Source organism: Pleurodeles waltl, chromosome 2_2 (assembly GCF_031143425.1).
Source record: "Pleurodeles waltl isolate 20211129_DDA chromosome 2_2, aPleWal1.hap1.20221129, whole genome shotgun sequence".
Classification (NCBI taxonomy): Eukaryota; Metazoa; Chordata; class Amphibia; order Caudata; family Salamandridae; genus Pleurodeles; species Pleurodeles waltl.
In genome coordinates this window covers 212,721,409-212,747,648 of record NC_090439.1, presented here as the reverse complement: position 1 = coordinate 212,747,648, position 26,240 = coordinate 212,721,409, and the positions used below count along the sequence as shown (strand labels likewise).

The following is a 26,240-nucleotide window of genomic DNA, read 5'->3' as shown; positions in this document are numbered from 1 at the left end:
GACTGTTCTCAATGGAGCAGGGTCAAGACAGATTTGCATATTGATGGGTCCAAACGAAGGTGACACAGTGTGCAAAATAATGATGGATTGGGATGTAACCCAAGTAATTAGCAGTGGTTGAGATTAATTCTAGCATTCCATTGAGTACTTTTTGTATACTTTAGTGTGTTGCCAAACGTTAGACAGATATGCACAGAAGTGGGTCCAGTGCACACTGTGTCATTGACACTATGCTATCCCTGGCTGATGAGCCCATAACTAGGGTGAAACAGGGCCTGGGTCGCTTGTGTTCTGGTTCAGAGAGGACCTGACTTGGCAGAGCAGGCTGGACTATTCCAATTGGAGCAGGGTGAAGACTGATTTACATATAGCTGGGTCCTAACTGAGGTGACATGGTGTGCAAAAATAATGATGTATTGGGATGAGGCCCAAGTGGCTGAGATTAATTCAAGCATTACAGCCATCACTTTTTAACACTATAGTGTTTCGCCCTAAGTGGTACGGTTATACCCAGGTGTGGTTCCAGTGCACTGTGCCACTGGAACCAAGCTATACCTGGCTGATGAACCCTTAACAAGGGTGAAATAGGTCCTGGATTGCTTGTGCTCCGGTTCAGGGAGGTTCTGACTTGGCAGTTAGGGCTGGACTGTTCCCAATGGAGCAGGGTCAAGACTAAATTGCACAGAGCTGGGTCGAAACTAAGATGACATGGAGTGCAAAATACTGATGTACTGGGATGCATCCCTTAGTATTTATCAGTGGCTGAGGTTAATTGAAGCATGCCATCCATCACTTTTTGTATATTTTTATTGCTGGCTGATAGACTGGTTTTTAAACTGCTAACTTGATTTTGCCATTTAAACTAATGGCAAATCCCAAACCTTCCTTTTTAATATTTGTAAGTCACCCCTAAAGCAGGCTTACTGAGCTCTAGAGGCAGTGTGCATTATATTAAAAAGATGGACATGTGTTTGTTAACTTTTTAACGTACCAGTGGGAAAAACCCTACATTGTCATTTTTACCATGGAAAGGCTAGTGCCCCGTTGTCAAGTACAGAGTTACACACTGACAACTCAGCAGTCCTAACTTCTGGTTGGAACTACTAAATATGATACTTCAAGGTATTAAACAAACAAAAGTGATGTAACGTTTGCTCCAATTTCAGCTTTAGAAAGTAGCCCAAAGATTTCCAGTGACCGGTTATGGTTACATACAAGCTGCTGTCCTCAAGACAGCCTTCTATCTTTCTGGGGAGAGGTGTGAATGACTCCCAGGAAGCAACACAAAGGGACTGTCGTTGGAAGAGATGTGACCTCTTTCTGGTAGTATGGTCGAACAGGCTGTAAGCCTAAAAGGCAGGCTTCAAAGGGGAAGCCACTTTTGAACGGAAAATGGTAGTCACACATGAGAGGGGCTGCTCTTTTGTTTTAGCAGATAGGCTAGCATAGGGAGGGGGGGAGCCGTTGTCAACTCATTTTTCATGTTGCACCAGGTAGCCAAAGCTGTGGGATGTGCTACAGAACCTCACACATGAAGGGAAGGGTTGTTTCTTGTTGAAATTAGGCAGAATGGTGCATGATGGGCTAGCTGGATGTCACAATTTACAGGAAGTCATCATTAGTTGGGAAGGGACCTGATAGCCCATTGGCTTGTAGTCACTATATCCCCTGTGGGCAACAACTTGACATAAACATGGCACCCTTGGCACCCTGACCTTAGATCAAGTTTTTACTGAAAAGAGGACTGAAGAAAGACTGCGTTGCTGCACCCTGGACCCAGCAAAGAGAGGCTGCACGAAAAATGTGGATGCTCTGTATGCACCTTGCACTAGCAAAGAAAGAAGTGTGCCTGTGGTGTCTCGCTCTAGAAAAAAGTAATCCCGAGTCCCAGACAGGGAAGGTGACTCCAGTGCTCAGATGGCTGACTCCCTGTTACAACTACAGGGTCATAAAAACCGAAGAAGCCTGTCTGTCCATGACTGCAAAATTGCTACCTGGGAGACAGAGTTCTGACCCTCAAATGTTGCACCCTTGTCTGTTGTACCTGGGAAACTCATTGGAGTGCACTTTGGTTGCTCAGCAAGGAAGTTACTGCCAGTTACAGTGAAACACTGGTTTGTCATCAGAAACCGGCCAACTCCGGGCAATGCCATACTGTGTTGAGAAATGTACTGTCCACAGTGGAAACAGGAGGGGGATGTTATCACCAGATGCGAAGACGGTTGAAATATATCCTATGAACACATTTGAATTGTATCAGCCAAAGTCGAGTTGCTATAGGAGCCTCCCTTGGTGTGTTTAGGATTTCTGTGCAGTCTTCATTTGCTTTCTCTCCCAATGTCTGCCTATCAGGCCGCATGAAGGGCCATGAACCCGTGAGTGGCCAATATATTTTCGCTACTTTGTGTTCTCCTAAGTCACCATTGATAAGTTTCCTCTCTAAAGGATTAAAGTCTGGAAGCTAAGGCATGTCAGAGGTGGAGATACTTATGGAATTGACCTAAGACGCTCAAATTCACCTTGAAGCATCTGGAATGATTTGAGAACTGTGTTATGCATTATGTCCCCCAGGGTAGATATAGTAATACGATCCCACCTCTGAAAGCCGGGCAGTGCTGCCACCTAAGGATCACTGCTCCCCTGCTACAGCAGTGTCTGCTCTGTCAGTTTACCCCACCATTTCATGCGCTGAAGTGTGGAGCATCATCATGATACCACTATTCCCACTGCAAGAGCCTGATTGCTGTCTGTTTCCCACTGTAAAATTAGTCCATTAGGAATGAACTACTCATTGCCCACTTGTCCAGTGCATTTGCTGGATCTCCTCCTATCCTGATGTTTGGCTCAAATTCAAGATAAATTAAGTTATGCCCAACATCATCTAAATCTAAAACAAAAGCTCCAGCAATTGGTCAAACTGCTTTTATCAAAAGGTTACCACTTTCTGTAATGTATATTTATAAGTCAATATTTTTTTAAAACTGAAATAAATAATGTGAACATGTAATTAAAGTAAGAGAATACATTTTGCTTCCCCAACTTCAAGTACCACATGGGTTCTATTTTAAAAGTGTTTGTGATCTAGATTATTTGCAAGATAAGGATACTTGTAAATGACATATAATCAAACTGCTTTAAGCTTTCTATGGAACATATATATGATACATTTACCTGTTTGATGATAGCAGCCTCTAGCTCTGGATAGCCGGCTTTATCCAGCTGTATACCAGGAAACAGGTCTTCAATCAGACTTAAGAACAAGGGTTCGTCTTCATCAATCTTAATGAGAAACAGGGAGAGTTTACCTCATGGCATTCCATAAAAAAGTAATCAAATACAAATAATTGTACCTCAAACCATGAGATACAATTCAAGTTTAAGACAGCTTTACAAGTATGACAAGATTAGTTATATAGAACAATTGATGTATTTCCAGACACCATGTAACTCTTGTACCAATTCATCCAAAACAATCTACAGAAATTCTACATTACAAAGGAAGATAACAAGCTGGAGAATAATTTACTTAAATTTACAGCCCTTACTCATTTTAGAAGTTAGAAACAACTCAGAACTAGCTGGAGAACCTGCATGTACTTATTCCAAATTTAGACTGCTAGTCATCTAAACAATTGTTAATGTCAATGCTTGTGGGAGATGCCAATCGATATATCTGAAAACAATAATTTTCTTTTATTATAATATTCTATTTAAATTGATAAATCAATGATAGAACACATACAGTATAACTTTCTCCACTCTGCAGTCAATCCAGTGATATAATGAATGACCCATATACAAACAGAACTCCAAGGCAACAGTGCAAGCTCCTCATCCTCCTCAAATACCCTACCGTTTTATGTCTCAAAAAAACAACCTCTTGTGTACAACACACAGAGATTAGACTTTGGCTCAGCCCTCCTTAATCGTTGGCTTGTTTGAGCCAGGGGCATTTAGCCATTGCTTTGAGGCAGTGCCAATCACATCTCGGATCAGCACAGATTAATATTTCTGCATCATCATCATTATGCCATTAGTTATTGGGTGTTTTATTCAGCCCCGTAGGTAGTGCCCCCATTATGATTTATAATGTCCAACGTTTTCAGTATGTGGCAAGGACTATTTGAAATTTGCAGAAATCATCTTGGAACTCAGGTTTTATTCATAGAAAAGCAACACATCTGCATTATAACAAAACTCAGTAATATCTTTTAAGTTGCTTCTAAAGAAAATCTTTTTGTATAATGCAGCTTTATTTAAACAGCTTTATTTATGTATGTTTATTTATTTAAATGTGTATTTCTCCCTTACTTGCATTTACCTTGTGCTTTGTAATTGTTACTCTATGTTAGGTGTAGGAAAGTTCCCGCTTTCTTAGCATGGTTACCCCCATTTCCTGTCTGTTGTCAGTGTGTTTGACTGTGTCTACTGGGATCCTCCTCCTAACCAGGACCACAGTAGTTATGCTCTGCCCTGTAAAATTTACCTTTTTCCTCCCACAATTGGCATACTGGTCCCCCCATGTAAGTCCCTAGTATATGGTACCTAGGTACCCAGGGCATTGGGGTTCCAAGGGATCACTTTGGGCTGCAGGAGTTATTCTGCCACCCATACGGAGCCCATGCAAAGGGTACTGCAGGCCTGCCATTGCAGTCTGCGTGAAATGGGTTCATGCACCCGTTTTCACTACAGGTCACAACACCAGGTCACTTGTAAGTCACCCCTACAGTAGGCCCTCTCAGCCCAGAGGGCAGGGTGCAGGTACTTGTGTGTGAGGGCATCCCTGAACTAGCCGAGTTGTCCCCACAAACTTCAGATCCATTTTCCTGGACTTTGTGAGAGCAGGGACGCCATTTTAGGCATGTACTGGACATAGGTCACTACCTATGTCCAGCTACATAAGGGTACCTCTGAACCTGGGCATGTTTGGTATCAAACATGTTGGAATCATACCCCAATACTGTTGCAAGTATTAGACGTATGATTCCATGCACTCTGGGGGCTCCTTAGAGGACCCACAGCATTGCTACCACCAGTCTTACAGGGTTTCCCGGGCAGCCCAAGCTGCTGCCACCCTTCAGACATGTTTCTGCCCTCTTGCTGCTTGATCTGATCAAGCCCAGAAAAGAAGAACAAAGGATTTCCCTTAGGAGAGGGAGGTAACACCCTCTCCTCTTGGAAATAGGTGTGACGGGCCCCCAAGCCCCTGGTATACTTTGAAGGCCACATTTGGTGCCCTCTGTGTATAAACCTGTCCACACCAGTTCAGTGACACTGAGTCCCTGCTCTGGCACGAAACTGGATAATGGAAAGGGGAGTGACCACTTCCCTGTCCATCACCATCCCAGAGGTGGTGCTCAGAGCTCCTCCAGAGGGTCCCTGGGTTCTGCCATCTTGTTTCCAAGGTCGGCAGGGAACTCTGGGAGCATCTGAGTGGCCAGGCAGGTGATGTCAAAGCCCCCTCCTGACAGGTGCTTACCTAGCTAGGTCAACAATCCCCCTTCAGGGCTTTAGGGTCTCTCTCTTGGGTGGGTCCTCAGATTCGGCTTGCAAGACTCCAGCAGGATTCCTCTGCAACCTCCACTTCGACTTCTGCTCACTTGAACTTGGACTGGACCCTCCAGGAACCGACAACACTGAAATCAACAAAGAAGGCTCTTCTGCAATATTGTTTTCACAACTCCTGCCAGCTTTGCAACATTTCCCCAGCTGTGCACCCTTAAAAGACAGCAACTCTTCAGCCTGCACAAGAAGAAGAAGGAATCTCCCTTGGAGTGAAGGAGTCATTCCCCTCATCCGCAGGCACCTGCTGCAATGACGACAGGCTGTGTGGATCTCCTCTCATCCTGAGCTGCATGGATCCTGAATCACAGGTGGTGGTCCAGAGTTGTCCTCTTGGTCCCCTCTGCCAGCTATCCAACTTTGGTGGAGGTGAGCCCTTGCCTTCCCAAGCAGGACCGTACCCCTGTGCATTGCATCTCTTGCAGCTGCCAAGGCTTGTTTGCATCTCCTCCAATGGATCTTCAGATGACGTGCAGCTCGAGTCCCTAGCGCTCCTTCCTGCGACGCTCAGCCCTCTCCGTAGTTCTCCTGCGGCGTGGTATGCTTTTTTGTAGTGCTGCGTGGGCTCCTTCTGCGACATCTGTTTCTCCTTCCTGTGGGACTCCTGTGGGTGCTGCCTCTGCTCCTGTGGGCTCTCTGCGACGCTGAGGGTCCCCTGTGACTCCACCTCCTGTGTTGAGTCCTCCTGGGCCTTGCTTGTCCCAGGCAGCACCACGTTTCCCCTAACCGTAAGTTTGCCTTTGCCAAGGCATGTTGGTGGAATTCCAGCACCAACACCCATCTGCAAGCTTCACTCCAGCGTGGGACACCTTCTGCATCCATAAGGAAATCTTCTCCAGCTTCAGGGCTGCAGTGCTGACATGTTCTTCCTCACCGTCGACAAACTCCTGCAAGTACAGCTGGATGGGCAGTAGTTCCTACTCCTCCTGGACCCCACTGTGACTCTTGGACTTGGTCCCCTTTCTCCAAAGGTCTTCCTTGTTCAGGAATCAACCACTGATTTCTTGCAGTCTTGTCTGGTTGTCTTCTTTTTCTCTTTTTCCTCCTTTTAGGTGGTTTGGGGAAAGTTCAGTGATTTAATCCTGCTTTCCTGGTTGCTGGGGGGTACTGTATTACTTACCTCTGTTGTTTTCTAGTACTCCCAGTTCCCCTCTACACATTCCTCTTACCTAGGTGGGGGTCCTGCATTCGCATTCCATTTTTTTAGTATATAATTTGTGCTCCCCTTAGGGTCACTATTGGTTATTGCTATTTGCACTCTTTTCTAACTGTTTCTATGCCTATTTCTGATGGCTAGTGTATATATTTAGTGTATTAATTATCTCCTATTGGAGGAATGCCCTTCTTCTAGTATTTAGTGGTCTTGTGATCCAAAAATAAAGTACCTTTATTTTTGTACAACTGAGTGTTTTCTTTCATGTGTGTAAGTGTTGTGTGACTACAGTGGTATTGCATGACCTTTGCATGTCTCCCTAGATAAATCTTGGCTGCTTATCCAGAGCTCCCTCTAGAGAGCCTAGCTTCTAGATACCGCCTGCACTTCATTAAGATGGGATACCTGGTGCCCACCACACACCAGGCCAGCTTCCTACATTAGGTATACTATGGTAATTACATTAATGCATTGTTCTTTATGTGCATTTTGGAAGTTGAAGGTGAGTTCTAGAATCCAATTGAACAGCAGTTGCCAGTGGATTGCAGACTCACCAATTGCTTCTGAGGTTGTGGGTCTTGTATTGGAATAAACTTCAGTTTGTGATCACAATTATTGACTCTCGCAATTTTGGATGGTATCTGAGGATTGGCTAAAGGGCTTTCTGTTCTTCAGCAAGTGCCATACTGGATTAGTTTATTGTATTTGCTCATGATTTCACAGAGCATTTGTATAATTTACAGATTGTGATATTCAATCACTGCTTGGGAACTTGGTCTGTTGTCTCAGTATTGTGTTTGGATTCATTACTTCAAAAGCAGTGTACTTGTATATGAAGTGGGTGTATTTAGATTCTGTTTTTTTTATACAGCTTCAAGCCATTATTGTCAACCACGTTTGGTACCAGTTATGCACGCTGCAGGTTCCATTCCAAATGTCAGACGGGTGCTTTAATTTGATATATTATGGCTACTGTGTAAGGAGCTATACAACCACCTCCCTTTTTTAAAAGAGCAGGCAAACCAGATATAAAGTGGAAGGAATTAACGGTTATTCCAGCACCAGTTCAAGAGGTAGCAGTTTGGAATGTGTACTTATAAGCTAAAGCAAAGCTTGCAAAGCAGTATGAGGAACAATCTAGCACTGTTTTGGACAGACACAACATATTTAAGTGTAAACAGTCAAGCAAAGAATCAGTGGAGGAATATATTGCAGCACTTAGGGTGTTAGCTGCTACCTGTGAATTTGAAAACAAATGTAGACATATATAAGAGATCAATTTGTCTTTAATTATTTTTCTGAAAAAAATCCAAGAACAAATGCTAACCTGTCATAATCCTTTATCTTAAGTTTTAGCTCAACAAGAAGGGGTTCGTCTAGTTAATCTCCTGTTAGTTATGTTTCGCAGGAAACACAAATTTGTGCGATCAATAATAAGAATGCTAGACCAAGAAGAAACCAATATGTTTGCTTTAGGTGTAGGCACAAGGGGCATTTAGGAAATCATACTCATCGTCCGGCACTAGGTAAAAAGTGTAACTGATGTCGGAAAATAGGTCATTTTCAAGCAGTTTATAAAAACATAGGAAGTGGTGATGAAGTTAAGATTGCTAATATGATTGTGCATGAAGGTGAGAATGTGCAAGAATGTGCTGAAGACTTTAATAATGTATGTCTTACTGTATATGCTCCTGATCTTAAGAGAGGGAGGGAAAATAAAGTCAAAGGACCGTTATGTTAAGCTACCAGTAATGATCAAAATATAATGGTGATGGCTGATTCTGGTGAGCCTGTTGCCATTTTGGCAGGCAGTATGGTCTACCAGAAAGGGGGAAAATCATTCAAATGAACAAAACCTTACATGGCCAGTGTTTTTCAGAAAAAGATGGATGCCATGTTTGGGGCTGTGCCCAATGTGCAGGCTTTCCAATACGACATTCTCATTTTCACAGAAACCAGAGAGCAACATTTACAGGTTATGCATAAGGCTTTGAGTGTTTTGAAAGAAAGGGGCATGACTGTCAAACCTGAAAAGTGTCTGATGGTATGACAAGTTGACTACTTAGGGCATACTGTATCAGGGGAAGGTATGAAACCACAATTCGGTAATGTAGATGCCCTTGTTAAAGCAATTCCTCCTGCAGACAAGGATGCCTTGTGCTCCTTTCTAGGATTATGTGAATACTGTGCTAGGTTTGTCCCCGGATATGCATTGATTCTGCAGCCCATGAGAACAAAAAAGCAGTTAAGTTTGAATGGTCTCCCCAAGTCAATGAAGCATTTGCAAAAGTCAAAGGTTTGGTGATATCAATCAATCAATCAATCATTCGCATTTATAAAGCGCGCTACTCACCCATAAAGGGTCTCAAGGCGCTGGGGGGGGGTCAGTGCTCGAAGAGCCAGGTCTTGAGCTGCCTTCTGAAGGAGAGGTGTTCAGGTATGGCGCGAAGGTGGCTGGGCAGAGAGTTCCAGGTCTTCGCTGCCAGGAAAGAGAAGGATCTTCCTCCGGCGGTGGCTTTGCGGATGCGGGGTACGGCTGCCAGGGCCTGTCCGGCGGATCGTAGAGTGCGCGGAGGAGTGTAGAAGGAGACGCGGTTGTTGATGAGTTTGGGTCCGAGGTTGTGTAGGGCTTTGTGTGCGTGAGTGAGGAGTCGGAAGGTGATCCTCTTGTTGACGGGGTGCCAATGGAGTTTTTTCAGGTGTCCTGAGATGTGGTGGTGGCGAGGGATGTCCAGGATGAGTCTTGCGGCAGCGTTCTGGATCCGTTGGAGTTTCCTCAGTAGCTTGGTGGTGATGTCCGCGTACAGGGTGTTCCCGTAGTCCAAGCGACTGGTGACGAGGGCGTGGGTGACGGTCTTCCTGGTGTCGGTGGGGATCCAGCGGAAGATCTTGCGGAGCATGCGTAGGGTGTTGAAGCATGCAGAGGTCACCGAGTTCACCTGTCTGGTCATGGTGAGGGATGAGTCCAGGATGAAGCCGAGGTTGCGCGCGTGGTCGGTGGGTTGGGGAGTGCTGCCTAGGGCGGGGGGCCACCAGGAGTCGTCCCATGCGGTGGGAGTGGGGCCGAGGATGAGGACCTCCGTCTTGTCGGCGTTCAGTTTCAGGCGGCTGTCTGTCATCCAGTTCGCCACTTCCTTCATTCCTTCATGTAATCTGGTCCTGGCTGAGGTGGGGTTGTTTGTGAGGGATAAGATGAGCTGGGTGTCGTCGGCGTATGATATTAGGTCGAGTCCGTGTTTGCGTGCGATGTTCGCCAGGGGGGTCATGTAGATGTTGAAGAGAGTGGGGCTGAGGGAGGATCCTTGAGGTACGCCGCAGATGATCTTCGTGGCTGTGGATCTGAAGGGGGGCAGGCGGACTCTCTGAGTCCGTCCGGAGAGGAAGGAGATGATCCATTCGAGGGCCTTGCCTCTGATGACGGCGTTGCTGAGGCGTCGTATCAGGGTGCGGTGGCAGACCGTGTCGAAGGCTGCGGAGAGGTCCAGGAGTATGAGGGCCACGGTCTCACCCTTGTCGGTCAGGGCTCTGATGTCGTCCGTGGCTGCGATGAGGGCGGTTTCGGTGCTGTGGTTGGTCCTGAAACCGAACTGTGTGGGGTCGAGGGAGTCGTTGGTTTCCAGGGCGTTGGTGAGTTGAGTGTTGACAATTTTCTCAATCACTTTGGCGGGGAACGGCAGGAGAGAGATGGGCCGGAAGTTTTTGAGTTCGGTGGGGTCTGCTGTGGGTTTCTTTAAGAGGCCGTTGAGCTCTGCGTGTTTCCAGCTCTCCGGGAAGGTGGCGGTGGTGAGGGAGGCGTTGATGACATCTCGGAGGTGCGGTGCGATGATGTCGTCGGCTTTGTTGTAGATGTGGTGCGGGCAGGGGTCCGATGGGGATCCGGAGTGGATCGAGTTCATGACGTGGGTGGTCTCCTCGGTGGTGGTTGGGCTCCAGGTGAGGATGGTGGTGATGTCGGTAGCGGGTTCCGGGGGGGGTTCGCGTCGGTGGTCGGGAAGCTGTTGTATATGTCGGTGATCTTGTGGTGGAAGAAGGTCGCGAGGGAGTCGCAGAGGTCCTGTGATGGAGGGATGGAGTTGTTTTCTGCGTCCGGGTTGGAGAGCTCTTTGACGATGCCAAATAGTTCCTTGCTGTTGTGGGCGTTGTTGTCAAGTCTGTTCCGGTAGGCTGTTTTTCGTGCGGCGCGGAGGTGTTGGTGGTGTTGGCGGGTGGCGTCCTTGAGAGCTGACATGTTCTCTTCGGTCTGGTTGAGGCGCCACGTCTTCTCGCGGGCGCGGCATTCTTTCTTGGAGTCCTTGAGGTCGGGGTGAACCAGGAGTTTTTCTTGTGGTTGTTGGTGCTGGCTTGAGTTTTCAGGGGGGCCAGGAGGTTGGCGCAGTCGGAGATCCAGTTGGTGAGGTTGTTGGCGGCTTCGTTTGGGTCGGTGGTGCTGGTGGGTCGGTTCTGGGAGAGGGTTGATGCGAGCTGATCCATGGTGATACGATTCCAGTGTCTTCTTGGTGGTTGCTGGGTGTGGTGGTGCACAGTGGTCTTCTTGAAGATGAAGTGGACGCAGCTGTGGTCCGACCAGGTGAGTTTGGTGGTGTGGCTGAAGGTGATGTGTTTGCTGGAGGAGAAGATGGGGTCGAGCGTGTGTCCGGTGTAGTGGGTGGGGGTGTTGACTAGCTGATTCAGTCCCAGATTGGCGAGGTTGTCCAGTAAGGCGGTGGTGTTGTTGTCGGTGAGGTTCTCCAGGTGAAAGTTGAGGTCTCCTAGGAGGATGTAGTCGGTGGACGAGAGTGCGTGAGGGTTGACGAAATCTGCGATGTCTTCGCTGAACTTGGTGCGGGGTCCTGGTGGTCTGTACATGAGGGTGCCTCTGAGGGAGGTCTTGGGGTCGCTGTGGATCGTGAAGTGGAGATGTTCGGCGTCGGGGAGTGAGTTGTCGGTGTCGGTTGAGATGCGGATGGAGTTTTTGTGTGCGATGGCGATGCCTCCTCCGATGCGGTTGGTGCGGTCTTTCTGGATGATTTTGTAGCCGTCGGGGATGGCTATGGCGATGTCGGGTGCCGAGGAGGGATTCATCCAGGTCTCGGTGAGGAAGGCGATGTCCGGGTTCGTAGAGTTGAGGAGGTTCCACAGTTCGATGGCGTGCCTGTGGACGGATCGGGTGTTGACCAGGATGCAGTGGAGATAGCTTCCGGGGGGGTCGTTCTTGGCGGGAGCGGTGCTGGTCCGTAGGCAGGTGAAGTGACAGTTGCTGCAGGTGAAGGGTCCGTGGGTCCGTTTGGGGTGGGCGCGGTAGCAGCCCGGAGTGCGGCCGGGGTTGAGGTTGACGAGGGTGGCGGAGTCGTAGGTCAGGCGGGGGGCGCGGGGGCCAGGGGTTCGGGCGCTGTGCGCGGCCCAGGCGCGGACGGGCGCAGACGGGCGCAGACGGGCGCAGACGGGCTTGCCTTAGGCGCGCCTTCGGTGCGCCAGCGGCGCGCCCGCTGCGCAGCCTCGCAGCGGCCGCCATTTAAGGGGTAGCCGGGGAGGCGGGGTCAGCTGGGAGGCGGGAGGAGGGCGGGTAGGGGGAAAAAAGCGGCAAAAAAGCGGCGGGAAAAAGGCTCCGAAGGCGAGGAGGCCTAGAAAAATGACAAAGTGCCGAAAAGGCGCAGAAAGCAGGAAAAACGAGGGGGAGACGGCGGGAGGGCAAGGGGGACGGCACTCAGAAGATGCAGGCACTCGGGGATACAGAAGGAAAAAAGGGGAGCGCGATCACACAGCACAGGCACTCGGGGATACAGAAGGAAAAAAGGGGAGCGCGATCACACAGCAGAGGCACTCGGGGATACAGAAGGAAAAAAGGGGAGCGCGATCACACAGCACAGGCACTCGGGGATACAGAAGGAAAAAAGGGGAGCGCGAACGCAGACAAACGGCAACACAGACACTCGGGGCACAGTCAGCGATGCAGGCAAAAGAGAAGGCAGAACAGGGGATCTGGATCTGGTGGCGCTGTGAGGACAGGGGAGCGACCTACCCTGGGGTCGAGGGTCGCTACCACTGCCTCGCAGCGGCCGCCATTTAAGGGGTAGCCGGGGAGGCGGGGTCAGCTGGGAGGCGGGAGGAGGGCGGGTAGGGGGAAAAAAGCGGCAAAAAAACGGCGGGAAAAAGGCTCCGAAGGCGAGGAGGCCTAGAAAAATGACAAAGTGCCGAAAAGGTGCAGAAAGCAGGAAAAACGAGGGGGAGACGGCGGGAGGGCAAGGGGGACGGCACTCAGAAGATGCAGGCACTCGGGGATACAGAAGGAAAAAAGGGGAGCGCGATCACACAGCACAGGCACTCGGGGATACAGAAGGAAAAAAGGGGAGCGCGATCACACAGCACAGCACAGGCACTCGGGGATACAGAAGAAAAAAGGGGAGCGCGATCACACAGCACAGGCACTCGGGGATACAGAAGGAAAAAAGGGGAGCGCGAACGCAGACAAACGGCAACACAGACACTCGGGGCACAGTCAGCGATGCAGGCAAAAGAGAAGGCAGAACAGGGGATCTGGATCTGGTGGCGCTGTGAGGACAGGGGAGCGACCTACCCTGGGGTCGAGGGTCGCTACCACTGCCTCGCAGCGGCCGCCATTTAAGGGGTAGCCGGGGAGGCGGGGTCAGCTGGGAGGCGGGCGGGTAGGGGGAAAAAAGCGGCAAAAAAGCGGCGGGAAAAAGGCTCCGAAGGCGAGGAGGCCTAGAAAAATGACAAAGTGCCGAAAAGGCGCAGAAAGCAGGAAAAACGAGGGGGAGACGGCGGGAGGGCAAGGGGGACGGCACTCAGAAGATGCAGGCACTCGGGGATACAGAAGGAAAAAAGGGGAGCGCGATCACACAGCACAGGCACTCGGGGATACAGAAGGAAAAAAGGGGAGCGCGATCACACAGCACAGGCACTCGGGGATACAGAAGGAAAAAAGGGGAGCGCGATCACACAGCACAGGCACTCGGGGATACAGAAGGAAAAAAGGGGAGCGCGAACGCAGACAAACGGCAACACAGACACTCGGGGCACAGTCAGCGATGCAGGCAAAAGAGAAGGCAGAACAGGGGATCTGGATCTGGTGGCGCTGTGAGGACAGGGGAGCGACCTACCCTGGGGTCGAGGGTCGCTACCACTGCCTCGCAGCGGCCGCCATTTAAGGGGTAGCCGGGGAGGCGGGGTCAGCTGGGAGGCGGGAGGAGGGCGGGTAGGGGGAAAAAAGCGGCAAAAAAGCGGCGGGAAAAAGGCTCCGAAGGCGAGGAGGCCTAGAAAAATGACGAAGTGCCGAAAAGGCGCAGAAAGCAGGAAAAACGAGGGGGAGACGGCGGAAGGGCAAGGGGGACGGCACTCAGAAGATGCAGGCACTCGGGGATACAGAAGGAAAAAAGGGGAGCGCGATCACACAGCACAGGCACTCGGGGATACAGAAGGAAAAAAGTGGAGCGCAATCACACAGCACAGGCACTCGGGGATACAGAAGGAAAAAAGGGGAGCGCGATCACACAGCACAGGCACTCGGGTATACAGAAGGAAAAAAGGGGAGCGCGAACGCAGACAAACGGCAACACAGACACTCGGGGCACAGTCAGCGATGCAGGCAAAAGAGAAGGCAGAACAGGGGATCTGGATCTGGTGGCGCTGTGAGGACAGGGGAGCGACCTACCCTGGGGTAGGCACCTGCATTAAATGCTTATGTACCCAATGAGAAATCTTTGAACACAGTGGATGCCAGTTTGAGAGGCTTTGGTGTGCTGTTTGGACAATAAGTGTCTGGGAAAGAGAATATTGTCACATATGCTCAAAAAGTCAGAAGTACACTATGGTACCATTGAGCGACAAGTTCTTGCATGCAATTGAGCAGTACAAAAATTCACAACTCTCATCTGGGGCACTGCATTCGATATGTTCACAGATCACAAGCCATTAGTTTATTTTTGAGAGGCAATGGCTCGGGTAAACTGTCTGCATGTTTAGTGAGACTGTTATCCAAACTGCAGGATTATGAGGTATCAGTGAAGTACATTCAGGGAGGAAAGAAGTTCTGAGCAGATTGCTTGACACATCTTCTGCAGCTTGACCATAGATGCTTGGATGATCAATTGGAGAATTAGTGCATTATTGCTTATTGTTGCTGCTATTTAGGGGTGTACTGGCTCCATTTCATAGGAAGAGTGGTTAGGAGCTATGGACAAAGATCTGATTTTAGGTAAGGTTGTTGAGTTAATTGACAAAGGTTGGCCCAGAGAAAAGAGTTTATCTGGAGAACTGAGAATTTTCAAACAAATTGCACCTGAACTTTCAACTGAGAACACAGTGTGTATGAGAGACCGGTTATTTATCTCTCCTGACAGCATGCATGATCGCATTGTGAGATGTGGACATGACGGACACGTGGGCACTTGTGCCATGTGTAAGAAAATACATCAAAACTATTGGTGGCCTGGTTTACACAAACAAGTGTCTGTTTCATCAATGAGTTTCCTCAAAGCTTAGTGCTGGGCAAGCATTGGAAGAAGATTACCAAACCGTTTTCTCCAGTTCCTTTGCCTGGATTTTGCTGGTCCATTTCTATTGCTATCATCTGATATGAGATATGTTATTGTTCTCCTTGATTATTTCTCTAAATGGATATACATCTCTTTTGTTGAGGTAACCAATACCAAAAATGTCATTCATTTTTTAAAGAATGTTTTTAAAGTGGAAGGTGCTCCTAGATGCATTGTAAGTGATAATGATTTGCATTTTGTTTCTAAAGAAATTAAAACTTTCCTACAAAATCATGATACTTGTCATTTACAAGTTGTGTTATATAGCTTTTCTTCAACCAATTGTTGAAAGAGGGGATATAAGCTTCTGTGTGTTCCGGGCCGGATGTTCATGATTTTTGGGAAAAAGAAATCTGGGCCTGCTTTTCTGCATTCTACCACTGGCATCTCTCCTTTCGACTTGCTGAGAGGAAAAGAAGCCAGGTCCAACTTAGTTCCTAATTGGATGCATGATATTGTTTTGAACTGAGATAGGCTGGTGGATCATAATCAAGAGCTTTTGAGTGATTTGAGAAACAGAGTGATGAAAAGACATCAATGTCAAAAGAAATATTATGACAAAAAGAATAATGTGAAAGAGAGAGAGCTATACGAAGGAGGACAGGTGTTAATCAAGAACCCATTCAAGGTTATCGAAGGGCAGTCACAGTTTGTTAAGTCTGCTAAGATTTTGAAGGTAAATAAGGCTTCTGTTCTTCTCTCTGATAAAGGGCGATGGGACAAGAACAGTGTGAGACCTATTAGCGATGCACAGGTAAAAGCATATGTCCACACTTGCTCTAGTTCTGATGCACATGACTCAATGATAACAACTGATGTTAGAAAAAGAAAAAAATCAGCATTTTTTTTCCTCAAATTTCATTGGATCAAATCAGTGTAGCTCATTCTGATTCTGATACCTCCAATGTTGGTTCCAAGAATATTAGACCACAAGAAATGCAAACTGTGTTTTTGAGTACTTCCACTCACTCACAAGTAAAAAGTTCTTGTGCTATTAAGCTTCCAGCTAGATTGCAGGATTTTGTTCTTTCTTAAACATTTTTTGAGAAGGGAGATGTTGTAGGATGCAGCTTTACATATGCAGCTTTATTTATGTATAATAATGGATATTTCCAACTTGCCTGCATTTGCCTTATGCTTGGTAATTGTTACCCTATGTTAGGTATGTTATGGTAATTACATTAATGCATTTTTCTTTATATGCATCTTTGGAAGCTGAATGTGAGCTCTGGAATCCAGTTGCGCGATAATTGCCAGTGGATTGCAGACTCACCAGATGCTTCTGAGGTTGTGGGCCTTGTATTGGAATAAACTTCAGTTGGTGGTCATAACTATTGACTCTGGTCATTTTGGATGCAATCTGTTGTAACCCCTACTACACGTTTGGCTGCAAAAAGCAAAATAAAAAAAATGATTTTCTTTAAAGATGATACCTGACAAATATAGTATAGAATTTATATAAGTTTCGTAATCATAGTTCGAGAGCCTTTTTTATTTTTTTTATTTTTTCTTGGATTACCTACATCTTTGTGCAAAGCAGAAAGAGTTGACGGCCAATAGGTGGACACTCCCAGGCCATTGCTAATAACAATGGTCTGTTAGCATTCCATGCTGAGAAAATGGCTTAAAATGAGTAGTAGTCATATGTTTACATGGCACCTACACAGATAGGAGCATGGCTTTGAAGTGGATAAAAACTCTAGTGAACATAGCGCCTTTGGTTGATTCTCCCTCCATTACATACTTGATGTATAGTTGGGTTAGTTTTAGTTTGTTAACATTGATGGACGTCTGCAGGTGCTTGGGCTTCCATTTGAATCCTTTGACATTTAATGATCCATGTTCTGTGCAAAGAATGATAATTAATGTTCCATGTGCATTTTTACATATATTAGTCAAAACAAGTCTCAGCCACCATCTTATTCCGCTGTCTGTTTGTTCTTTCTCTTTCATCTTAATAACAACAGGCATTTTACATCACACTTCAGTCATCTGTAAATAATGTTGATGTAAGATTTTAGCTAAAAAACACAGGCAGTATTATTCCAACACATAGAAATATTACACATAATGCAGTATGCGCTCAAGGAAACTAATATGTTCTTTATGATTTTTCATATTGAATATGTATTAACTAGGGGTGGGTGACATATTTCATTTTGCCTGCAGAATTGGTGGAAAATGGCGACTCCACATTACTCCTATAACGTGGAGTTTTGGTCAAATTCTGCAAGTAACTGCATTGCAGATTTTATTCCTGAGAGACTCTAGAAATGCAAGAGCGAGCGATATCTGATGTCCTCTAGTGCCATTTTCTAACATGGGCAGTCGCCGTCACAGGGCTGCTTCTCGAGTAGATTTTTTACTCCAATGGCAGCAAAATCAACATGAACGGCCGTGTGCTTCGGCACACCGCATGGTGCTGTTCGTGCTGACTTTTCAAAGCTACTCATACTACTGGTGCTAAATTGCAGCACAAGCAGTGCAACAGGCATATTTATGCCAGTTGGTTGGACCTCAGGTACCCACCACACACCAGCTGCCCTGGTGTGTAGTTGGTACCTGAAGTAAGTACACCTTATACCAGATCCAGGTATCCCTATTAGTGTAATATAGGCAGTGTCTAAAAGCCAGGCTCTCTAGAGGTAGCTGTGGATGAGCAGCCAAGGCTTATCTAAGAGACTTGCAAAGCTCATGCAATACCACTGTACTCACACGGCACTTACACACATGAAAGAAAACTCTCAGTGTTACAAAAATAAAGGTACTTTATTTTAGTGACACAATGACCAAAAGGTAATACAGGCAACCCTCCAATAGGAGGTAAGTAACACACTAGATATGTACACTAGTAATAAGCAAAGTGATAGGAAACAGTGCAAATAGACAATAGTGACCCTAGGGGGAGTCCAAACGATATACTAAAAAAATTGAATGCAAACACAGGACCCCCACCTAGGTAAGTGGAATGTGTAGAGGGGAGCTGGGGGAACTAGGAACCCCCAAAGGTAAGTACCACAGTGCCCCCTAGCGACCAGGAAGAAAGGAGTAAGTTAGTGGATTTTCCCCAAACTACCCAAAAGGAAGGAAAAGAAGAAAATGTAACACCCAGACAAGACTGCAAGAAACCAGCAGTAGATTCCTAAAGAGGAAGAACTGTGGAAGAAGGGGACCAAGTCCAGAAGTCACAGAAGAGTACAGGGGGAGCAGGAGTTACTACCCACCCAGCTGTGGTTGCAGGAGTTGGTCCACGCTAGGATGAAGAGGGTCAGGAATCCAGCCCTGGGGAGGGTGAAGGGTTTCTGGAGCATGCAGCTGACGCCCCATGCTGCATGGATCAGATGGATGATTGTATTCGGTCAATGGCGCGGAAGAGTCACCAACAAGCATTGGCAAAGGCAGAAGTCACGGTGAAGCAAAAGTGGAGCTGCCGGGGACCAGCAAGGTCCAGGAGGACTCAACCCATGAGAGGAGTTCTAGGAGGGGCCCTCAGCAAGGCATAAAGTCCAAAGACAAAGAGACAGCCCCCACCGGAAACCCAATGGACGAGGAACCAGGAGTCGCTGAGGAGCCCACGCAGCGCACAACTGGAGAAGGGTCCCACACTGCAGGAGAAGCACACAGAGGGCTGTATTTCGCAGGAAGGAGTGCTGGGGTCTGGGGCTACATGGAGCCTGAAGATCTCTTGGAGCAGATGCTAATAAGCCTTGGTAGCTACAAGAGATGCGGTGCACGGGGTACTGTCCTGCGTGGGAAGACAAGGGCTTACCTCCACCAAAGTTGGAAAGCTGGCCGAGAGGACCAAGAAGACTACTGCGGACCACCACCCATTATGCAGGATCCAAGCAGCTCAGGTTGAGAGGAGATCCATGCAGCCGGTCATTGTTGCAGTTGGTGCCTGCCGATGCAGGGGAGTGACTCCTTCACTCCAAGCGAGATTCCTTCTTCCTTCTTGTGCAGACTGAAGACTTGCTGTCCTCAGAGGATGCACAGATGGGGAAAAGTTACAGAAGCTGGAAGGAGCCTTGGAAACAATGTTTCAAGCATAGTCTTCATCGTGGATGCAGAATGTCAGTTCCTGGGGGTCCTGTTGCAGTTCCAGTGGCTAGAAGTCGAAGTAGAGGTTGCAGAGGAATCCTGCTGGAATTTTGCAAGCCGAATCTGAGGACCCACCCAAGAGAGAGACCCTAATTAGCCCTGAAAGGGGGATTGGTCGCCTAGCCAGGTGACCACCTATCAGGAGGTGGCTCTGACGTCACCTGTCTGACTTGGCCACTCAGATGCTCCCAGAGGTCCTTGCCAACCTTTGATTCAAGATGGCAGAACCCAGGGACCCTCTGGAGGAGCTTTGGGCACCACCCCTATGGTGATGATGCACATTGTCCAGTTTCGTGCCAGAGCAGGGAATGGAGGTCCCTGAACCACTGTAGACTGGTTTATGCACGGAGTGTGCTGAATGTGTCCTTCAAAGCATACCAGTGGCCTGGGGAGGCTCTCCCCCCAAACCATGTAACACCTATTTCCAAAGGGAGAGGTGTAACACCTCTCTCCCAAATAAATACTTTGTTCTGCCTTCCTGGGCTTGATCTGTTCAAGCAGCAGGAGGGCAGAAACCTGTCTGAGGAGTGGCAGCAGTTTGGGCTGCCCCGAAAACCCCAGAAGGCTGTTAGGAGCAATGCTGACGGTCCTCTACGGAGCCCCCAGGGTGCATGGAATCATACTTCCAATGCTGGCAACAGTATTGGGGTATGATTCCAACATGTTTGATACCAAACATGCCTAGGTTCGGAGTTACCATTATGTAGCTGGACATAGATAGTGACGCATGTCCAGTACAAACATAAAATGGTGTCTCCACGCTCCAGAAGTCCAGGAAAACTGAACTACAGTTTGTGGGGGCAGCTCTGCTAGTGCAGGGGTGCCCTCACACACAGGTACTTGCACCTTGCCATCTGGGCTAGGAGGGCCTGCCATAGGGGTGACTTATAGTGACCTGGTGCAGTGGCCTGTAGTGAAAAGGGTGCATGCACCCTTTCACGCAGGCTGCAATGGCAGGCCTGCAGATAGACTTTGCAAGAGCTCCCCATAGGTGGCATAATACATGCTGCAGCCGATGGGGATCCCCTGCTACCCCTATGGCCCAGGTACCATATACTAGGGACTTACATGGGGGCACCGATATGCCAAATGTAGGGTGTAAGTAACCAAGTTACCAGAGTAGAAGGGAGAGAGCATAACCACTGCGTCCTGATTAGCAGGATCCCAGTGAACACAGACAAATACACTGACAATAGGCAGAAAATGGGAGTAACCATGCCAAGAAAGAGGGTTCTTTCCTACAATGCCCACTCCTATGATAAACCCCAGGGAAAGGAAGGGGATGTCCTATTGCAGCGGTTTTCCTCCCTTTCCCGTCATTCTAACAATAAGAGTAACATTTCATGTAGGTATTTTGCCAGATATCTGGCAAGAGAAGTAGTCACTGAAGGCCCAATTCACAAAGGCAAACCTACACTTTTTTTTGTAAGTTTACAATTGTTCGCTATTCACAAAGGTATTTTACTAATGCCATCTTTATGAATACTGAGTCTCCGCAGTTACAGAGATATTACTATTAACCTTTAACAGTGTCCACAGTAAATTTCTGCTGGGGTAGTACAAACAGAAGAGTATCAGATGGCTCTATATGCAAGGCATCAACCTGTTTCCCCTCACACCAGGTAATAAATTTAGCCCAATGGTCTGAATATATAGGCTTGGAAAAAGGATGACTTATAGCCAGAATGACATCTGCCACTTGTGATGACGTCTGAAAACTCTTAAGCATTTCCACTTAATCTCCTAGCATCGAGGTACAGATTGAAGTGATTCAGATATTGGGACAACAGATCCTGCCAAACGGGAAGACGTATATGCTCCAGGTCATGAGATTTGAGTACCAGACCCGCCAAGCACAATCTGAGTCTATCAGAATGAGCAGTAATGTGCATCTTTCTTCAGTATTAGCAGTATAAGAGGCAATGGTGCAAATGCATACAGCTGGCAGGAGTCCCAACAAAGTTTAACCCATTTCCTAGAAACCCTGAGAATAAAACTAAAGAGCCCGAAACACTGGGCACTGAGGGCCATATTTATACTTTTTGACGCAAAACTGCGCTAACGCAGTTTTGTGTCAAAAAAATTAGCGCGGCTAACGCCATTCTGAAGCGCCATGCGGGCGCCGTATTTATTCAATGACGTTAGCTGGCGTTAGCCGCCAGCGCTGCCTGGTGTGCGTAAAAAGAAATGACGTACACCAGGCAGCGCCGGCGTAGGGGAATATGGAGCTTGGGCGCCAAAAAATGGGGCAAGTCAGGCTGAGGCAAAAATATCGCCTCAACCCGATTTGCGCCATTTTTTCCGACTCCCAACCCCCATTGAAATGACTCCTGTCTTAGCAAAGACAGGAGTCATGCCCCCTTGCCCAATGGCCATGCCCAGGGGACTTCTGTCCCCTGGGCATGGTCATTGGGCATAGTGGCATGTAGGGGGGCACAAATCAGGCCCCCCTATGCCACAATTTTTTTTAAAAAAAAATACTTACCTAAACTTACCTTAAGTTCCCTGGGATGGGTCCCTCCATCCTTGGGTGTCCTCCTGGGGTGGGCAAGGGTGGCAGGGGGTGTCCCTGGGGGCATGGGAGGGCACCTCTGGGCTCCTTCCGAGCCCACAGGTCCCTTAACGCCTGCCTTGTCCAGGCGCTAAAAAACGGCGCAAAAGCGACTGGACGTCATTTTTTTGGACCCGCCTACTCCCGGGCGTGAATTTTGACCAGGAGTGTAAATACGGCGCACATGCCTCGGAGTCACTTTTTTAGACGGGAACGCTTACCTTGCATATCATTAACGCAAAGTAGGTGTCCACGCTAAAAAATGACGCAAACTGCATGGACTTTGGCGCTAGACGCGTCTAACGGCAAAGTATAAATATGGAGTTAGTTTTGCGTCGGAATTGCGTAAAAAAAAACGACGCAATTCCGGCGCAAACAGAGTATAAATATGCCCCTGAGTGCTTCCAAAAGTGGCAAAAAGTTCTACATAGGGACTGCCCACAAGTTAGAGCTGTCTAGCACAGCATTTCCCAAACTGTGGGTTGTGTTCCACTGATGGGTTGCAAGTCGTTTTTTATGTGTTGTGAAAGTCCAAGCAATAAATGAAGATACCTTTAAATTATGTAGTTATCTTGTCAGTTTTGCTGCACTTCAAATACTGAGGTCAAATGTCAGGCTATACTGTCTGACACTTTACTGCTTATTTTTTTAACCCAGGAATCAGCTCCAAGCTTCTGGTGAGGAAAAAGTCCTGAAGTGAAGTCAGCATGCTGGGGTGGCAGGTGTACAGGCACCACGCACATCATATCTGGTGCGGACAACACCTACGACTCTGGAGGGGTGAAGGGGTAAGTTCAATGCCAACTACCGGGACGCAAGGATACTGCTTAAGATTTTCCAGATTCAGTCTGATGCTTGGGAAATATTCTAAGGTATTCTCCCCAGGGGTGGGTCTGTGAACTGGCTCAGACCAAAAGGTTCTGGGGGCCTGAATGGGCGAAAAGCCCATCATCACAGACCCAACTGCTGCAAAAGTAGTTTTTGGTAAGCATGTGCAAAGATGCCCACATAGAAGCCTTACATATTTTCAGGACAGGGACTCCATGAGCTAACGAGTAGATGCAGCCTTGGTTCTGGTGGAAGGAGCTTCTGGCCAATGCGTAGCAGATCTTGATGCATAGAATTATGCAGCTGAATATGGTCCATTTCTGCACTGCTTTCCCCTTCTTTGATCTGGTAAACCCTACAAAGAGTTGACTGCCTACCGATGTTCTTTTGTACGGCTATATAGAAGGACACTGTTATCTTAGGGTTCAGGTGGTGAAGTTGCTCTTCCTCCTAGGAAGGATGAAGTGGAGCAAAGAAAGTTGGCAGGGTAATGGTTTGACCAAGTCTTAAGGGTACTACAACCTTAGGCAGAAAGGAGGCATGGAGTCGCAGAACCAGTTTATCCGGGAAGAAGATGGCATATGGAGGTTGGAAAGAAAGGGCCTGGTGAGGTGATGGCCACCAGGAAGATTGTTTTTATTCTCAAAAGTCTGACAGGACAGGTATGCATGTGTTCAAAGGGAGAACGCATCAAAATGTAAGAACCAAATTAAGATCCCATAGGGGTATAACAAAAGGTTTGGGAGGAAACATATGCTGAAGACCTTTTAGAAATTGTGTCAAAATGTGTTGCTTAAACACGGAGGGTTGATCTGGCAACAACAAAATGCGGAACTTGCCAGAAGATACCCCTTAACTGTGCTCAGGGCAAGGCCTTGCTGGGCTAAGGACAAAACAAACAGCAACACTCTGGACAGAAAGTGGGTCAATGTGTTTCTCAGCACACCAAGCCACAAACTTGTCCCAACTCCAGGCATACACAGGTTTTGCGTATGGACACCTGGCTGTCACGATGACGTCACAGACCTCAGAAGAAATGCTTAAGACACTTGACTGTTGTTGCTGAATCTCCATGCATGAAGGTGGAGTATGTGCAGATTCAGGTGTAGGGCCCTGCCCTGTTGCAGATTATCTTCCCAAATGGGCAGCCTGATTGAAGGACAGATGAAAATACACCAGAAGTTCGAAATACCATACTCTCCTTGCTCAATCTGGAGCCACCAGGAAGCCGTGGACCCATTTGGTTCTGATCTTCTTGAGAACTTGGGGGAGGAGAGGTATTGGCAGAAAGGCATACAGGAGTCCCGTATTTCAGTCTAATCGGATTGCATCTTCGAGCAATAGCCGCTTTGAGAACTCCAGCGCGTAGCAGTGCTGACTTTGCTCATTCTTGTGGTGGTGAAAAGATCTACTCAAGTTTCTTACCATTACTAAGAGAGATCTTGAGCCACCTCTGGATGTAGACACCATTCATGGCCTACAAGGCATCGCCAGATGAGTTAGTCTGCCCTGGCGTTTAGAGATCCCACCATGTGCTATTCGACCAGGAATATGTCCTGACATTCCAACCAAGTCCAGAGGTGCAGAGGCGCAATGACCCCATTCTGCCCTGCTTGTTGCAGTGTCCTATGGCGGAACTGTTGTCCATAAAACACCTGAACCAGCGTCCCATTGATGGAGGGCAGGAAAGCTTTCAGTGCCCAGGAAATCACCCTCAGCTCCAGAAAACTGATTTAGAGCAGAGTGTCCACCAGGGACCAGAGGCCTCTGATCTCTACTGGTCCCAGATGGCTGCCCAAGCTTAGGAGCGATGCATTAGGCACCACTGTCAGCTCTGGCTGGGGAAAGGAGAGGGGTATGCCAGTAAACCAATTGCGGTCCTGTAGCCACCTTTGCTGATCTTTCGCACTCTCCTTGGAAATTTGGACCAAGGTGTAGAAATTCCACTGATGCTGTGCCCACTGGTACTTCAGATCCCAATCTAGAGCCCTCATATTCCATCAAGTGTATTCACCAGCAGGATGTATGAGGCAATTAGACCCATCAGTCTCAGAGTCACTAAAATCCAGGATTAAGGTTAAAACATCAGGATCATAGTCAGAATGTTCTGGATTCTCTGCGTCAGAGGACAGGTGTGAAATTGCATCATTTTCATAATGGTTTTGATGAAAGGGAGCATCTGAGAAGAAGTCAGGAGTAACTTTGACATGCTGATAGTGAACCGTAGTGAATGCAGGTGGTCTGCTGTAGTCTGGAGGTGGGTAATAACTGCGTGGAACAAGCCTGCTTCAGAAGTCAGTCATTGAGGTGGGGGAAAACTAGGACCCCTGACCTCCTCAGATGTGCTGCTGCAATAACCTTCATAAATACCAAAGAAGCACAGTGAGACCAAAAGGGAGCACAGCAATCTGGAAATGTTCCTGGCCCACCATGAACTGCAGATAATGCTGATTAGCCTCCTGGACGGGGATGTAAAAATGGAGATGCTGTATGTTCAACACTACCATCCAGTGTCCAGAGTCCAACAAAGAAAGGATCAGAGCAAATGTTAACATCTGTAATTTCGCCTTCTTCAGGAGAAGGGGCAGCTCTAAGATAGGTTAGATGCCTCCATCCTCCTTGGGCACTAAAAGGTAGAGGGAATAGCAACCACAACCTATTTCTGATGCCAGCATCCTCTCAATGGCCAAAAAGCACTCAGATAAGCTGGAAGCCTCCATCCTCCTTGGGCACTAAAAAGTAGCAGGAATAGCAAACACAAATTTCTGATGCTACCCTCTCAATGACCATAAAGCCTGCACTTCCTGATGCAGCAAGGAGCAGTGGTCCTCCATCAGCCAATCTGAGTCCATTGGCAGGAGTGGTGGGGTTTCTGCAAATGAGAGTGTGTAATCCCACCAAAGAATTTAGAGCACCAACTTGTCCGAAGTTATGGCTTGCCATGGGGCAGGTGGTGCCAGATACTAATGCCAATGGTTGCCCATGTTGCTGCAAGGGCACATTAAAGAGATTTGTAGGCTGCAGCTGCCGGGGGTGGCATAAGGTGCAGATCTCTGGCCTTAGTTCCCACACGACTTCTAGAAGCCGCATCTGCAGCCATGAAAAGACTGGTGAGTCTGCTGGCCTTCATGGCTGGGTGGAAAAGGAATTGGCTGGTAGCCCCTACTGCAGCCACAGAAGAAGCAAAGAAAAGTGTGCCACTGAAGTGGGGCCTTGGTGAGTCCCAAAAACAGGCAGTGACCCTACTCTCCAAATACGCCTTGTCCCTAAACATATGAGTGCCATTGAAGGGTACAGCCATAAAGGATGCCTGGGCATCCCCTGAGAAGCCAATAGATCTTGGCCAAGCATGGTGACAGAGTACCACCAATGAAGCAATGGTCCTGCCCAGTGAGTCTATCATGCCATGTCGTATCGTAATCTTTGCAGTGTCCCTGCCATCAGTAATAGCCTGGGTCACAATGGCTTGGGCCTCCTCTGAGGCCCATGGGCAGCACTTGTGCAACTGAGTCCCTCA

General features: G+C 47.9%; 1 protein-coding gene across 1 annotated transcript in view; it reads right to left on the bottom strand.

Annotated features, from left to right (window-relative positions):
- Window positions 1-26,240, bottom strand: part of DNAH5 (dynein axonemal heavy chain 5) — a 4,110,061-nt gene that overhangs the window by 1,506,007 nt on the left and 2,577,814 nt on the right. Inside the window, exon 40 of the mRNA XM_069219645.1 lies at window positions 3,172-3,279. Within this exon, the coding sequence (XP_069075746.1) occupies window positions 3,172-3,279 (108 nt within the window). The remainder of the gene's footprint in view (window positions 1-3,171; window positions 3,280-26,240) is intronic.